We start from the raw sequence: 16,764 nt of genomic DNA, 5'->3' as shown, positions 1-16,764 counted from the left end.
ACCGGATTTCGAACCGATTGAAAACGTCAAGTTTGGAACCGGTTTGTAAATTTCTCCCAAATACATACACATATACATATATACCACTGATACATACACATATACATATATACCACCGAAACCGGAAAAAACCAATCAATATATACCACCGATACATACACATATACATATATACTTTTAGAGAGAGAAAGTTATAGATTCAGATATATACATACATATACACTTTTAGAGAGAGAAAGTGAACAATAATAATAATAAGAGATTCATTCAGAAAGTTAATAACAAAGTTGCAGCAGCAGCAGCAGCAGCAGCAGCATCATTTGGTTTGGTCTCTGCAATTCAATACTCTGTAAGCAGCAATCTTCTTATTATTATTATTATTATTATTATTATTATTATTATTATTATTAAAGTGTCTCCGGTCGTCATATTGTCTCCTTCCACCTTTTCCGGCCACTTCTTTTAATAATATTATTATTATATTTCAACTTGTTTTCCAGTTCCGGCAAGGGTCACCCGAATATTCGCTGGAATATTCTCCTCCGTCGTCTAATTTTAGGCGTTTTACCGAAATCACCAAATTCGCAGCTCCAATTGCAATACTACACCGTTTTGATCTGATATTTTATTTATTAATATTATTATAATTTGTTCGCCGGAGATAACATCCGTCGTCTAGTTTTAGGCGTTTTATTAAAATCACCGAATTCGCAGCTCCAATTGCAAAACGACACCGTTTTGATCTGATTTGAACTGAATCAGACCTCCGATTCCGGCGAGTTTTGTCGGAATATTCGCCGGAGATCACTTTCGTCGGCTAATTTTAGGCGTTTTATCGGAATCACTGAATTCGCAGCTCCAATTGCAAAACTACACTGTTTTGATCTGACTTGACTGAAAAAAACCTCTGATGAGTCTCTAATTTAACGTCAGTCATCGATTTGAAGCTTCAATAACAAGCAATGAAGATGACGGCAAACAGTTCAGGATCCAATTTAACGTCAACGAATCCAGTTGAAGGTCAGATTAACATTTAATTAACATTAATTTCAATTAATTTAATTTTACTTAAAACTTTCTAAATCTGCAACTGATTAGGTTTAAAAAGCTGATTTTTTTAGTTGCTTTATTAATATTAATATTTGTGTTTTTTGTTAATATTATTAATATAGGTGGAGAGAAGAACCGGTTAATTAACCCGGAGCTATGGCAGGCTTGCGCCGGTCCACTGGTCAACTTACCGGCGGCCGGAACACACGTTGTTTATTTTCCTCAAGGACATAGTGAACAGGTTTAATTTATTTTAAGCTTTTGTTATGTTTAGTTTCTATCTTGCGCCGGTACGGGCTAACGTGAGTCGTCAGCCCGTGACCGGTTTTCGTTACTATTTTGGCCCCTGTGGTTTACGAAAATAAAAAATATATTTTTATAAATCAATAAGTTGCTTAATTGATTTGTTACTTTTTTTAAAAAAAATCTATGGATTTATAGTGAGAAAAATATATTATTTATTTGAAACAAACAAAAATAAAAAAGGCGACTTTATTGTGTGCTAGGTCATCGTACTCCCCAAACTTAGGGATCACCGTTCACCCATTCTGGCTAGACTATGCCCTCTTTTTGTGGGCCCCACGCTGGCTGTACCATAAGAGCAGAAGTCTCTGGCGTAACACACGGTGGGACGAAAGCCCGGGGGGACTCGGGATTCGAACTGACAGTGTCAAGCCAATAAAATAAAAGTGATAAAAAGAATTTTTTTTAAAAACTTACCATTTATAACATCAGCCGTCATGGGCCAATATCGCTAACAAAGTTACCGTCAGGGGCTTATTCGTCTAAAAATTCAATTTTGGGCTACCATACTCCATAGGGACCAAAATAACAATTTACTCTTTATTTAGTTACATATTTACGTTTGAAGAAAATTGTTGATACACCGTAGAGGAAGAACGGTACAAGTTTTAATGCACAAAGTACAAGTTGATGTAATGATGCATTTTTGTTTAGTAGTTGTACGTACAAGTAGGTAAAGCCAAAAACTAAGGGAGGTGATAAAACAAAACTATAATCAGTTTTTGAAATAATTGTACACATGGTAGTTGGTAATGGTATTGTTAAATTAATATCATTCCAGGTAAATAATACTTGTTTGTAGTTTCGTACATGGAATAAAATTTCTAGCCAAAAGAATGAAATGACAAAATTGCCCTTGTGAGTGAAAAATTTGTCTACTTTCTCTTGAAAGTAATACAAATACAAATACTATAAATGTATAAAGACTTTTAAAAAGTTTAGTTAAAATTTACTTTTTACATTTTGATCTCATTTTCCCTTTTATATTTTCTAATATTTTTATTCTACAATAATGGTCTTGCTTTTAAAAAACAATAAAGCCTATAAGTAAATGTAAAATATTTTTTTTATAATAAACAGGGTAAGAGGAGCCTGCATTTTCAGATAAAAATTTAGTTTTTTATTTAATACAAATGAGTGGTGAAGTATAGTTGAATTAATGCTAGATCTGCTAAAATGCACATGGTATGGTGATGGTTGGTGAGATGGAACCATCATCTCTGCAACTTCCTTTTAGTCTTTACTACAATAGATTTAGTTACTGAAATTACTTTGGCCTCTTTAATGAAAATACCAAAAAAATATTATATGATATCATTTCTTTAGGACCCACAAATTTAAAAAATTAAGTGGAAGGGTATTTTAGACTTTTTTTTTCTTGAATAATTTATTTTGTTACATGTGTTTTCAGGTTGCTGCATCTATGAAGAAGGATGTAGATGCTCAAATTCCAAGTTATCCGAATCTTCAGTCAAAATTGTTTTGCATACTTCATAAAGTCACATTACATGTATGCCCTTTTGCGAATTAATATTTTAATATATTAATTTCGGTCAAAATTAATATTATATTTTCAGGCTGATCCAGACACAGATGAAGTATATGCTCAGATGACACTCCAACCCGTTCCTTCGGTATGTACCTGGATTAGTTATTTACCGGCTCAAATTTAGGCTGTTGACTAGATTACATAATTGTGCACATTTTTTTGCAGTTTGATAAAGAAGCATTACTGAGGTCTGATCTGCTAATGAAGGCACATAAGCCACAAACAGAGTTTTTTTGCAAAACTTTGACGGCAAGTGATACTAGCACTCATGGAGGATTTTCTGTTCCTCGTCGAGCAGCTGAAAAAATTTTCCCGCCTCTTGTGAGTGAACTTTTCTTACTGTATTTATTTGTTAACAACCAGTTTTTGTTGGAAACTTATTTTTATTTGTTAACAACCAAATTTTGTTTATTTTCAATAGGATTTTAATATGCAACCACCTGCGCAAGAGCTTGTGGCCAGGGATTTACATGACAACGTATGGACGTTTCGCCACATCTATCGTGGTAAGTTAAGCCTTTTTAGTTATTTTTTTAGCAAAATGCACCATGAGTAGCATATGTAATAAATAATATTAAAAAAAATACTGAAACTAAGGACTAAACAACAAAATATCACCGACTGTTAAATCATCATTTATGTGTGATCTTTTGTTTACACTATTTAAAGAAAATGTTTTCGTGCTTCAATGAAATAAATCATTCTTCAAAATTCAGGGCAACCGAAACGCCACTTGCTCACGACTGGGTGGAGTCTCTTTGTTAGTGGGAAGAGGCTTTTTGCGGGAGACTCTGTCTTGTTTATAAGGTAATTACATGACCATATCAAGATTTGTATATTTTTATAATGTATGCTATTACGGCACACACACATGTATACATATATGCATTTTATCCATTTAATCTATAATCTATATAATAGGGACGAAAAACAACAGCTTCTATTGGGTATTAGACGAGCAAACAGACAACAAGCAAATTTATCATCATCAGTTTTGTCCAGTGATAGTATGCATATTGGAGTGTTAGCTGCTGCTGCCCATGCAGCTGCAAATAACACCAATTTCACTGTGTTCTATAATCCAAGGTATATACAAATTAACTTCACTTTTAAGTTGAAACATGTTAGTATGTTACAGCTATGAATTTGACTATTTATCATCATTACAAATCACTTGAGCGAACCCGGATGCTTACTCTTCAATTTATTCATTTGTTTAAAACAGGGCTAGCCCGTCAGAATTTGTGATTCCGTTAGCCAAATACTACAAAGCAGTCTGCAGTAACCAAATCTCTCTTGGTATGCGCTTCCGGATGATGTTCGAGACAGAAGAATCCGGAACAAGGAGGTAATAGAGTCTAACCTTTACCTTAAAATATATGCTTTCCCTTTTGTAAGTTGTATAAATAATTTATATAAAAAATTATTACAGGTATATGGGTACTATTACTGGCATCAGTGATCTGGATGGTGTAAGATGGAAGAACTCTCAATGGCGTAACCTACAGGTATTCATATACATATATTCATATACGTACGTATATACACATATGTACACACATATACACACAGGCATATGTATATGTATAATATTACTCGTGGACGTTTTTTAGTCAGCTAAAGTGATTACAATAATTAATTATATGGTCTTGAGTGTAGGTTGGTTGGGATGAAGCAACTGCTGGCGAAAGGAGAAACCGAGTATCGATATGGGAGATCGAGCCCGTTACAGCTCCATTTTACATCTGCCCAACCCCAGCATTTTACCCAACAAAACGACCAAGACAACCAGGAATGTTAGGTGACGAGTCAGCAGATTTCGACAACATATTCAAAAGAACCATGCCGTGGCTTGGTGAAGATATGTCCATGAAGGACCCGGGTCTGAGTTTAGCCCAATGGATGAACATGCAACAAAACCCGTCTTTGGCTAATCAAATCCAACCGGGCTTTTTGAACCCGTTGGCGGGCTCTGTTTTGCAAAACTATGGCGGCCCACAAATGCTTGCTCAGAATAACATTCAGTTTAACGGTCTCAATAGTCAACGGTCAGCACCACAGATTGATCAGATACAAAAGCTACCTCAACCTGGTGCCACAAACCCGTTAGCCATGATGATGCAGCCACAACAGTTGACTGAGTTGACGCAGCAATCGGTTAGGCAGAATCTGGTCAGCCAAACACTTCCTCAGAACCAAGTTCAGTCACAGATTCAATCTCAGAATATTATTCAACTTCAACAACAGCAACAGTTGCAACAGTTACAACAACAACAGTTGCAACAACATCTGCAACAGCAACAAATGCAACAACAACAGCAACAACTGCAACATCAACAACAGCAGCAGCAGCAACAGCAGCAGATGATGGCGGTCAATCAAAGTCAAAATCATAGTCAACAGAAGCTTCCATTGCCGACCCAATATCCCGATCCACAGTTTACTCAAAAGCTACAGATGCCAGAAAATCAAATTCAGCTTCTACAGAAGCTTCATCAACAGCAACAGTCACTTTTATCACAACAATCGATTTCGACAAGCCAAATGACGGAAACACCCTCCCAAACACCTGTCACATCACTACCTCAACAGATTTCAAGAAATAATAATAATAATAATAATAACAACAACGAGCAGAATTTTCGTTTCTCAAATCTTCCTCAGCAATCAAAGCTTCAACATGAGTTGTCCGGGCAGATGACGGGGCCCGCCCAGATGCCAGCTAATCAGCCTTCAACAAACAGCAGTAGTTTATTGACTGGAACCGGGAGTGATGACGTGCCATCATGTTCCACATCACCCTCAACTAATAACTGCCCAAATGTAGGCCCGGGTATGATCAACGGGCGATCTTACCCGAGAGCAACTACAACTATGGTTGGTGAAGACATAATTCAAGCTTCTAATCATTTACTAAACACCAGTGGTTTGGAAACAATATCAGCAAATGAACACTTTGGTAAAGAACTGCAGCAAAAAGCTGATGTAAAGCCTTCAGTAAACGTGTCAAAGATTCAAAATCAAGGATTTTTAGCTCCACGAACGTATTTGCAGAATCTTGGTGGGCCCCAAATGGATTATCTTGACAGCTCATCATCAGCCACCTCAGTTTGCATTTCCCAAAATGATGTTCATTTGCAACCTCACAATAACTCCAATCATATTTCATTCAACTCGCAACCGTTGCCGTATAGAGACACGGTTATTCAAGATGAGGAAGTTAGAAACGATCCCAGAACCGATATTCCATTCGGGGTAAACAACATGTCATCAATGATTCCTGACCCTTTGGTCACAAAAGGAATGATGGGGTCTGAGAATAATATCAGCTCGGGTGGAGGCTTGATTTCAAGCTACGAAAACCCTGCAAAGGAAAGCCAACCCGAACTCTCGTCTTCAATGGTGTCTCAGTCGTTTGGGGTTCCGGATATGACTTTCAATTCCATTGATTCCACCATAAATGATGACGCCTTGTTAAGTAACGGTGTGTGGGCGCCACCACCTCAACCGTTTCAGCGACTGCGCACGTATACCAAGGTTTCATTACTTGATACTGGCTGTTTATCGTCTTCTGCTTATGTATATATTGTTGTTCAGTATTTAAATTATTAGATGGGATAATGTAGGTTTACAAACGAGGAGCGGTTGGGAGATCAATTGATATTGCTGCATATTCAGGCTATGACGAGCTTAAACAAGACCTGGCCCGAAGGTTTGGTATCGAGGGTCAACTGGAAGACCGACAAAGAGTTGGGTGGAAACTTGTCTATGTGGATCATGAGAATGATGTTCTCCTTGTTGGGGATGACCCTTGGGAGTAAGTCCACAATACTGTTAGTATATAGTTTTGGGTGTAAACGAGCTTACACGGCCGTCAGCTACTCAACATCAGCTTGCTAAAACAGCCAGGCTTAAAGGAGCTCGGGCCTAAAGCTAGCTCGTGTAGTGAATGAGCTCGGCCCCGAGTTTCAGATAGCCCGGATAAGAGTTACCAAAAAATATAATTCACTCGTGTAGTGAATGATATGTATGTATTACATGATAAAAATAGATTTATATAAATTAAATGCCTTTTATTTTATATGATATGTATGTATTACATGATAAAAAAAGATTTTTATACTTATGATAAGAGTTACCAAAAAATATAAAAGTTTTTAATTATAAGTATGTATGAAAACAGTTATATGAACAAAATAATTAACTAACTAATAAATAATAAATGAGCTGAGCTCGAGCTTGAAGATTTGCTTACGAGCTGAACTCAAGATCCTGGATATAGGGCTTGAGCCATGTTAGGCTAAATGAACCGAGCTTAGGCTCTGTTAGCCAGCTTGAGTCTTAGCTTGGCTCGTTTTTCACCCTTGATATGCCAGGCTCAAAGTGGGCCCGGTTCAAAAGATACACTTTTGGTACACACTGGGTGTGTGATTAGACAAATTATATTATCAATCCTATTTAACTAATATTTCTCAATTAAATGATATTATAATGTTATATTATGCTAATGACTCCTGTATGCGAAACAGGGAGTTCGTAAACTGCGTACGCTGCATCAAAATATTGTCACCGCAAGAAGTCCAGCAGATGAGTTTGGATGGAGATTTCGGTGGCAATAATGTTCTATCAAATCAAGCTTGTAGCAGTTCAGGTGGTGGACAAGTGTAAAAAAACAGTCTTTCCAACTTTTAACCGCTTTGTTCTTACTGTCATCGGTTGTTGGATTTTCTCTAGATTAGCTGGCCATTGACCCGTGTACCTAGCTTCTTGGATCATTAACGGGTCCACAATCTAACGAGTGACACGAGTAGTTGTTAAACTTAATTATGTCTAGACGCCACGTTTGTTGCAGAAAGTTTCTTGTTTTAGTATTATAGAATCTCATCATCCATTTGTACAAATAGATGTGCTTACTTCTCTTGAAGTCTTTTCATTATAAAATTTGTTATAGGTTTAGGACATGTCATGTCATTGATATAATTTTGCAATTTCACAAACATAAGTCTGCAAATATCACCAAGGTTGTTATAACAGTGTTCCCTGGATGCGGATCCGAACACAGCGAACCTAAATTAAAGAAGTACCGAATAACATATATCACGGTTTTGTGTTTTTGCGCTTAAACGATGACTCTCATTTCTACTTTTAACATAAACGTCCGAGCCAGTTTTTACTTTTTAAGTTTAAATACCGCAAAAAATTGATATAAATAACCTACGATCACGTCATGTTGAATAGAGACCAACCATATTTACATAAACATGTTCGAGGGCTTGATCCGAAACTATTTGGGATTTGTCAAAGTCCTAAATTATCATGTTACATTCGTGGAATAATTATGCTTTAAAGTATTTTTTATCAGGGGTGTTCATGGTCCTGTTCATCCCGGTTTTGACAATATTTACAGGTTAAACTGTTAAGCAAAGTGTTTTTTTTAGCGAAACCGAACTGGCCAAACCCCAAACCGGTTCAGTTTTAGCAGTTTGCTAGTTTTGATTATTCCGTATAACCAGATCTTCAAAATTTTAGTAAAATTGTAGGTTTGAGAAAAAAAAAATCTTTTTACCTTGACAAATTGGAAATAAATAATCTCACAATTCGTGTATTGGTTGATAATAATCTTACATTTAAAAATCACTGCAAACGGTTCAACATTTCGACTATTTTACCTTCACTTGATCGCCGTTATAAAACACTTAACGCCGGTAAGTTTTTTTCCCGAGTTTCAAACCGATGTTTTAAGGCCTTTGATCGGAATAAAGATATAAGTCGACTGATGTAAAACATGTATTGAAACGATGATTCAGATGACTTGATTTCTATACAAAAAATGTTAATATTTATAAAAACTAAAAAAAAACTTTTATTACTTTTTTTAATCTTCATCGGTTTACTTTCGATTACCAGTTTCAAACCATAAACCGAAGCACGAAACCCTTTCCCGAAACCACAACCCGAACGTCTCACTCCTAACCCAACCGAACCAACCGACTTAACAATATTCCTAACCGATTTACAATATACACAACTTCACCCCCTCAAGTTTATAATCATATCCCAAATTACAATTAGGTCAAACTTTTATACCTTTTTTACCCTCATTTCCACGAATTCATTAATCAGAAGCTAAAATCAATGTGGTTTAGCGTTTATATACATTGATTACACTGCTCAGCAGCCATTGTAGACGTATCGGAAGGTATAATCTGTTCGTTAATTGTTCATTAATCGTTTTAATTTGGTTTTGTTTATGCAATTGAGCTGATAGTTAGGGTTTTTTTACGCAGTTTAACGTAAATCAATGTTAATATGATAATGTTAGTGTTAGTGTTTGTTTATTAAGCTGTTGTCGGACAAACGGATGGTTTAATGAACAGTTTATGGAATGAAATGTTCGTGTCGGTGTTCATTCGTTAAGGAAGTGAGCTTGTTCGTGTTCGTTGGTGTCGGTTTGTTAATTTAGTAAACGGACACAAATGAACATGTGTTAATGAGAATGAATGTTAACGAATGAACCTAAACGGACATATTTTGAGCTTGTTAGTATTCGTCTGAGTCTGTTCGTTAATTTTGTAAGCGGATACTAATGAAAACTGACGGACACAGACGAATGTAACTGGACACTGATGGAAACGAATGAACACAAACGAACATATATTGAGCTTGTTAGTATTCGTCTGTGTCCGTTCATTAATATTGTGAATGGATACTATTGGACTCTGACGGACACAAACAAACGAAACTGACGAAAACAAATTAACGTAAATGCACACAAACGAACATATATTAATGAGAACGAACGTTAACGAAGGAACCTAAATGAACATATATTAACGGACGCAAATGTGCTTAGCTAGATGAAACGAACATATTAACGGATGTAAACGAACGTAACCGGACAAAAGTAAAAATGAATGGGCCTAAACGAACACATTACCGAACGTTCAGGAACACAATTGAATGAATACGGCCTCTGTTTGTGTTTGCTCATTAAGCTTACCAGATGAAATTCTTTGTTCGTGTTCATTCATTTATTAAACGGATGGACATAAATGAATTTTCCGCTGAATGGTTCGCCGGACGTTCGGTTCGTTTACAGCCGTACAATCTACATATTACGATTGAAATTGAAGTTGAATTTGAATTTGCACCAGGACGAGTTAATCAAGGCATGGATAATGATAACAATAACACAAGTTCTGAAAAACGGAAATTACAAGAAGAAACCGAAACGGAAACCGATAACCACGAATCAATATCAAAGAAGCCGCGTGTTGAAGCAAGAACTTGTGTTCATGAGGTAGCAGTTCCAAAGGGATACACCGCCACGAAAGATGAAACTATCCACGGGACATTATCAGATCCGGTGTATACCGGAACCATGGCCAAAACTTACCCGTTTACCCTCGACTCGTTCCAACAGATATCCGTTTCGTGTCTGGAACGAAACGAGTCGGTTCTAGTATCTGCACACACATCAGCTGGGAAAACCGCGGTTGCAGAGTACGCGATCGCGATGGCCTTTAGAGACAAACAACGGGTTATTTACACGTCTCCGTTGAAGGCGTTAAGCAATCAGAAATACCGAGAGTTACATCAAGAGTTTTCTGATGTCGGGTTGATGACGGGCGATGTGACGCTTTCTCCGAATGCAAGTTGTTTGGTTATGACAACGGAGATATTAAGGGGAATGCTTTATAGAGGGTCCGAGGTTTTGAAAGAAGTGGCATGGGTTATATTTGATGAGATTCATTATATGAAGGATCGGGAGCGAGGGGTAGTTTGGGAAGAGAGTATAATATTTTTGCCTCCAGCGATTAAGATGGTTTTTTTGTCTGCAACGATGTCTAATGCTACTGAGTTTGCTGAGTGGATATGTAACATACACAAGCAGCCTTGTCATGTGGTGTATACGGATTTTAGGCCCACGCCTTTTCAGCATTATGCGTTTCCTATGGGCGGGTCCGGGTTGTATCTCGTGGTGGATGAGAATGAGCAGTTTAGAGAGGATAATTTTGTGAAGCTGCACGATACTTTTATAAAGCAGAGATTAATTGGTATGAATAGTAAACCGAGTGGGAGGATTGCTAAAGCAGGAAATGTTTCTGGTGGATCTGATATATATAAAATTGTCAAGGTTTATCTCACTCTTCTGTTAAATGTACTTTAGAGATGGCATGATTAGTGGGTTGGGCAACGGGTAAAAGTGGGCTTTGGTTTAAATGGGTTGTATAAGTACAGGTTGTAACGGGCCGGGTTGGGTTGACCTGCAAGCATTCTTTTGTTACACATTTTTTTATAAACCATCAATGTATCAGTTATGTTAAAAAACAGTTTTTCACAATGACAATCAAAACTGTGAAATGATTTAGGAGGTTGCATCTTCTATGCCTTAACATCAACCCGTTTAGACCATTTAGTTTGTTCGCTTTTGTAGCTAAGGTTCTTGATTTGATCTGTTTGAGATAAACCGAACACAAATTGCCCCATTCATAAGTAAAGGGGTTGATTTAAGGGTGTAGCCAAGTTCGAGCCAAGCTTGTTCTGAGTTATATTTCAAGAAATCGAGCTTGGCTTGTTCATTATTTTGTTATTTTTATCATAGTTTTATACATAGTAATAATTATTATTAAAATATATATATATTTAATATACTAAATAAAAATTATATAAATAACAGGCTTGTTAAGTCTCGCGAGCCAGCTTGAGCCCTTGAGCTTTATACGTGAAGCTCAGACTCGTTTATTTAACAAGCTTATTTTTGTGCTCGGGCTGGTTTATTTAACAAGCTTATTTTTAGGCTGGGGCTCATTTGCATCCCTAGAGTTGATATTGACTATGCCATCTCTACCTTTTATTTTACTTTTTTCTGTTGATTATTAGAAGTTTATTAATTCTCAAGGAATTTTCTTTATGTTACAGATGATCATGGAAAGAAAATTTCAACCCGTTATAATCTTTAGCTTCAGCAGAAGAGAGTGTGAGCAACATGCAATGTCAATGGCCAAACTTGATTTCAATAGCCAAGAAAAAAAAGACATTGTGGAGCAGGTTTTCATAAATGCAATAATGTGCCTTAGTGAGGAAGATAGAAGCCTCCCAGCAATCGAGCTCATGTTGCCTTTACTGCAACGAGGTATTGCTGTTCATCATTCAGGCCTTCTTCCTATTATCAAGGAACTTGTTGAACTTTTATTCCAAGAAGGGCTTGTGAAAGCACTTTTTGCCACAGAAACGGTAAGATTTCATATTTTTTTTTTGGTTAGAATTTAGAAATTAGAAATGCATTTTAATGCATAATGTTGGATGATATTAACATGTTTGACTTGGCTAAATTGTGTAATAGTTTGCTATGGGGTTGAACATGCCTGCAAAAACAGTTGTTTTTACTAGTGTCAGGAAATGGAATGGTGATAGCCATCGTTATGTAGGATCTGGTGAGTATATTCAGGTGAGTATCATAACATAATAATTATATGCATTTTATTATAAAATAAGTTTCTTATTGTGTTTTTATATTTTCTTTGCTTATAGATGAGTGGGAGAGCTGGACGTCGTGGCAAAGATGAACGTGGTATATGTATTATAATGATTGATGAACAGGTATCGTTTTTTAGTGATTTTTTAATTATAGACCTAGAAATAACTATTAATTAATTTCAGATGGAGATGAATACTCTCAAGGACATGGTGTTAGGGAAACCAGCTCCATTGGTCAGTACTTTCCGGTTGAGTTACTACTCGATATTGAACTTAATGAGACGGGCCGATGGCCAATTTACAGCTGAACATGTTATCAGAAATTCTTTTCATCAGTTTCAATATGAAAAGGTGGTTTTTTTTCTAACCCAAATCATTACCAATTATGATTTTAAAAAGTTAATTATAATAATTTCTAACAAATGTTTTGTCACCTGTTTTTCAGACGTTACCTGATATAGGAAAAAAGGTTGCTGAGCTAGAAGAGGAAGCAACTAAGCTTGATGCTTCCGGAGAGGTAATTATACTGTTACAGAAAATAACATTTTAGTTTCTCGATGCACTTTTGATCTTTTTTTTTGGTTTCAGATTGATGTGGCGGAATATCATAAGCTTAAACTGGAAATATCTGAACTCGAGAAGAAGATGATGGCGGAGATAACGAAGCCCGAGAGAGCTCTATATTTTCTTTTACCTGGTAGGCTGGTATGTGGTGAGGCGATGCTTTATTCCTCATTTATTTTTACTCTGTTACTTGATTTGTCTTTGGTTCACTTATTTACTTAGGTTAAAGTTAGAGAAGGCGGAACAGATTGGGGGTGGGGTGTGGTTGTGAATGTGGTTAAAAAGCCGGCCCCACCACTCGGCTCATTGTCCCCTACATCACGTGGTAGTAGCTATATAGTCGACATATTGCTTCATTGCTCTATTGGTTCAAGTGAAAGTGGTTCTCGCCCTAGACCTTGTCCACCGCGTTCTGGTCAAAAGGGTGAAATGCATGTGGTGAGTAACTTTGACCATGTTGACTTTTTTTTACCATATTGACTTTTTTTTATCATGTCAACCAACTTCCAATTATTATCATAAAATCCTAGAACTTTCAGTTATCCTATTTAAGGTTATCGTACAGGTTACAAGGTCAAAATTGATGACGTGGCAGTAACTTTGACCATGTTGACTGACTTTCAGTTTTTTTTTATCATAAAATCTTCGAGCTTCCAATATATCAGATTTAAAGTTACCCTACAGGTTACGAGGTCAAAATTAATGATGTGACAGTAAATTTGACCATGTGGATTAAATAATCATTTTTCAGGTTCCTGTTCAGTTGCCTCTGATATCAGGATTGAGCAAACTCAGAATATCAGTTCCTCCGGATCTACGTCCAATAGAAGCACGCCAAAATATATTATTGGCGGTACAAGAGCTTGAAAAACGATTTCCTCAAGGTCTCCCAAAACTTAACCCTGTTAAGGTACATATTTAAATATTTTATCGTGGATTCGAAAGTTTATAGTAAGAATTTCTTTTCTGTGTTTTATTATTAATTTGGAAGTTATTGATCTTTACTACATGATTTGATGTTGCAGGATATGGGCATAGAAGAACCTGAGTTTGTTGACTTAGTCAATCAGATTGAGAAAATTGAAGAGCAGTTGCTTTCTCATCCACTAAACAAGGTTAGACATAAAACCCGTTTTTCTATAAAAAAGATAAAAGAATAATAAAAAAATAATAGTAATAAAAAAAACTATAATGACGCTTCAATCTTGTTGAGGGTCTAAAGCAGTGGTGTAAATGAGCCAAACTAATGTAGATGTGTAAATGAGCCGAGCCGAGCTCGAGCTCAGCTCGTGAGAGTAATTTATCAAGCTTGAGCTTGGTTCGTTTATTATTTATTTATGCATGAATGTATAATTGTAATTATTTTAAATATATTTTTAAGTATAGCTCTATCATAACATAATATATATTATTTAGTTTTTAATATCATAATTCTACGCCTAAGTCCTAACAATAATTATGACATAAATATATTTAATATATTAAATATAAATTATATAAATAATATACTTGTTTAGGCTCGCACGCCAGCTTGAGCTCGATAAGTGAAGCTCGGGCTCAGGCTCTTTTATTAAACAAGTTTATTTTTAGGCTCGGCTCGATTCGATTCGAGCCTTTAATGAACCGATCTGGCTTGGCTCGTTTACACCTCCAGTTACAGAGCACATTCTTATTTAGTATCTTTTTTAATCGAACATCATTTGTATTTGTCAGTCTCAAGATGAAAATCAAATCCAATCTTTTATTAAACAAGTTTATTTTTAGGCTCGGCTCGATCCGATTCGAGCCTTTAACGAACCGATCTGGCTTGGCTCGTTTGCACCTCCAGTTACAGAGCACATTCTTATTTAGTATCTTTTTTTAATCAAACATCATTTGTATTTGTCAGTCTCAAGATGAAAATCAAATCCAATGTTTCAAGAGGAAAGCAGAAGTAAAGCATGAAATCCAACAGTTGAAAACAAAAATCCATGATTCACAGGTAATTCCTTTTTTACCTTTTTAAGTTTATATATTACATTGGTTACTTATCAATTTTTTTAAAACAGCTTCAAAAATTCCGCGATGAGCTTAAAAACCGATCACGGGTTTTAAAAAAACTTGTACATATCGATGCTGAAGGAATAGTGCAAGTGAAGGGCCGTGCAGCGTGTTTAATTGACACTGGAGATGAACTCTTGGTCACTGAATTAATGTTTAACGGTAATAAAAGAAATTAATAACACATAATTTTATGAATTTGTATTAACTATATTTTTTCTTTAATGAACCAGGTACTTTTAACGATCTGGATCATCATCAAATTGCAGCTCTTGCAAGTTGCTTTATTCCCGGTGACAAATCAACCGAACAAATACATTTAAGATCTGAACTTGCTAAACCGTTGAAACAACTTCAAGACAGTGCACGTAGAATAGCAGAGGTGAGTTGGCATTATTAACAATTAATGACTATAGATTAATAAAACAGAATGATAATAATAATAATAATTAAAATTTGCAGATACAACATGTATGCAAATTGGAAGTTAACGTGGATGAGTATGTGGAGGCAGCAGTTAGACCATTCTTGATGGATGTCATATATTGTTGGTCAAAAGTAAGCTATTTTTATACTTTGCTATATGATTTTTCTGCATTCGGTTTATAAATACTGACATCGTCTTTATATTTTTTTAGGGGTCATCTTTTTCCGAAGTTATACAAATGACTGATATTTTTGAGGGGAGTATTATAAGACTTGCTAGAAGACTTGACGAGTTTTTAAACCAGGTGAGTTGTATGCGTAATGCTTGGTTTGTGTGAAATATTAGAACTTTTCATAAACAATTAGCGTGCTATATATAATCTCAAAATAGATTTTTTCAACGATAAATAAAATTTTAAATTAATAAGTTATATGGTTAGAATTTTATTTTTCCAACGATTGTTTGTGTTTTTTTCTCATATTAATAATCTTATAAATCTCGTGTGAATTTCCTTTTGAAACTTTTAAATTTTGACTTAAAACAAGTAAACCATTTTTAGATTATTTCGTGTTAGAAATTTACGCCCCTATCTTTTTCTAACAGTTACGAGCTGCGGCACACGCTGTTGGAGAGTCCAGTTTAGAGGAAAAGTTTGGTGCTGCCAGCGAAAGTCTTCGGCGCGGTATTATGTTTGCAAATTCTCTATATTTGTAAATCACCTAACAATTTAACATGATGTAAACACCACAAGAGGTTAGTACACTTTATGAGATCATAGCAAAAGTTTCCACAGTTTCCACTTAGTCACTCTGGGTAATGTTAATTTGTATTTCCTTTTTATTTCAATTTAAAAAAAAAATATTGTCGAAATTGAGTTATATATAGGTCCACATGCATTGATGGACTAGCTGATAGTGTGGGCACTGGGCAGTATGCACACATGGTCTGTAGATAGGTCCATGGGCCTCATATAGTAGGCTCACATGCATTGATGGATAATGTTTATATCCGGCCGAATACGTAACCGGAAGTTTGACCCTTTGATTTTGGGTCCAAATTTAATTTTTTGGTTACAAAACATTTTTATAACGTAACAGATTGTTTTCGATATATACTAGTTAATACGTAGACTCGACTTTTTGCATTCGTTACGAGTTTTAATATTTGAAAAAAGTAAAACATACGATCGTTGACCGAGAAAAGTCAACATTTTAACAGATGTAAACTGTTTTTTTTAAGTATTTAGTTTAATAATTATATAGTTTCAAACTTCCATAGAGATATGAAGTTTGGAAACATACATAACAAACCCAGGTGATGAGATAAAACCATACCTCGGATAAAAGGCAAA

General features: G+C 35.7%; 2 protein-coding genes across 2 annotated transcripts; both read left to right on the top strand.

Moving 5' to 3' along the window:
• Nucleotides 1–638: 638 nt before the first annotated feature.
• On the top strand, nt 639–7,919 carry LOC143578129 (auxin response factor 19-like). The gene is made up of 13 exons (XM_077061792.1): nt 639–1,020; nt 1,173–1,291; nt 2,765–2,863; nt 2,931–2,987; nt 3,068–3,223; nt 3,324–3,408; nt 3,619–3,709; nt 3,824–3,988; nt 4,128–4,250; nt 4,335–4,410; nt 4,562–6,439; nt 6,529–6,719; nt 7,432–7,919. The coding sequence occupies exons 1-13, from the start codon at nt 963–965 to the stop codon at nt 7,568–7,570; spliced, it is 3,237 nt and encodes a 1,078-aa protein (XP_076917907.1). The 5' UTR covers nt 639–962; the 3' UTR covers nt 7,571–7,919.
• A 1,072-nt stretch (nt 7,920–8,991) lies between these two features.
• On the top strand, nt 8,992–16,478 carry LOC143578128 (DExH-box ATP-dependent RNA helicase DExH10-like). The gene is made up of 17 exons (XM_077061791.1): nt 8,992–9,101; nt 10,057–11,039; nt 11,825–12,139; nt 12,249–12,353; nt 12,437–12,505; nt 12,566–12,733; nt 12,828–12,899; nt 12,971–13,087; nt 13,169–13,384; nt 13,698–13,856; nt 13,972–14,061; nt 14,835–14,927; nt 14,995–15,148; nt 15,220–15,368; nt 15,449–15,544; nt 15,625–15,717; nt 16,017–16,478. Exons 2-17 carry the CDS (start codon nt 10,074–10,076, stop codon nt 16,125–16,127), a joined length of 2,973 nt encoding a protein of 990 aa, XP_076917906.1. The 5' UTR covers nt 8,992–9,101; nt 10,057–10,073; the 3' UTR covers nt 16,128–16,478.
• The last annotated feature ends 286 nt before the right edge of the window (nt 16,479–16,764 follow it).

The sequence above is a fragment of the Bidens hawaiensis genome, unplaced genomic scaffold (genome assembly GCF_021521415.1).
Source record: "Bidens hawaiensis isolate Kalapana, Puna unplaced genomic scaffold, B.hawaiensis_p1.1 tig00029041_1, whole genome shotgun sequence".
NCBI classification, from domain to species: Eukaryota; Viridiplantae; Streptophyta; class Magnoliopsida; order Asterales; family Asteraceae; genus Bidens; species Bidens hawaiensis.
The sequence above is the reverse complement of the archived record's forward strand: the minus strand, read 5'-3'. Positions and strand labels throughout refer to the sequence as shown.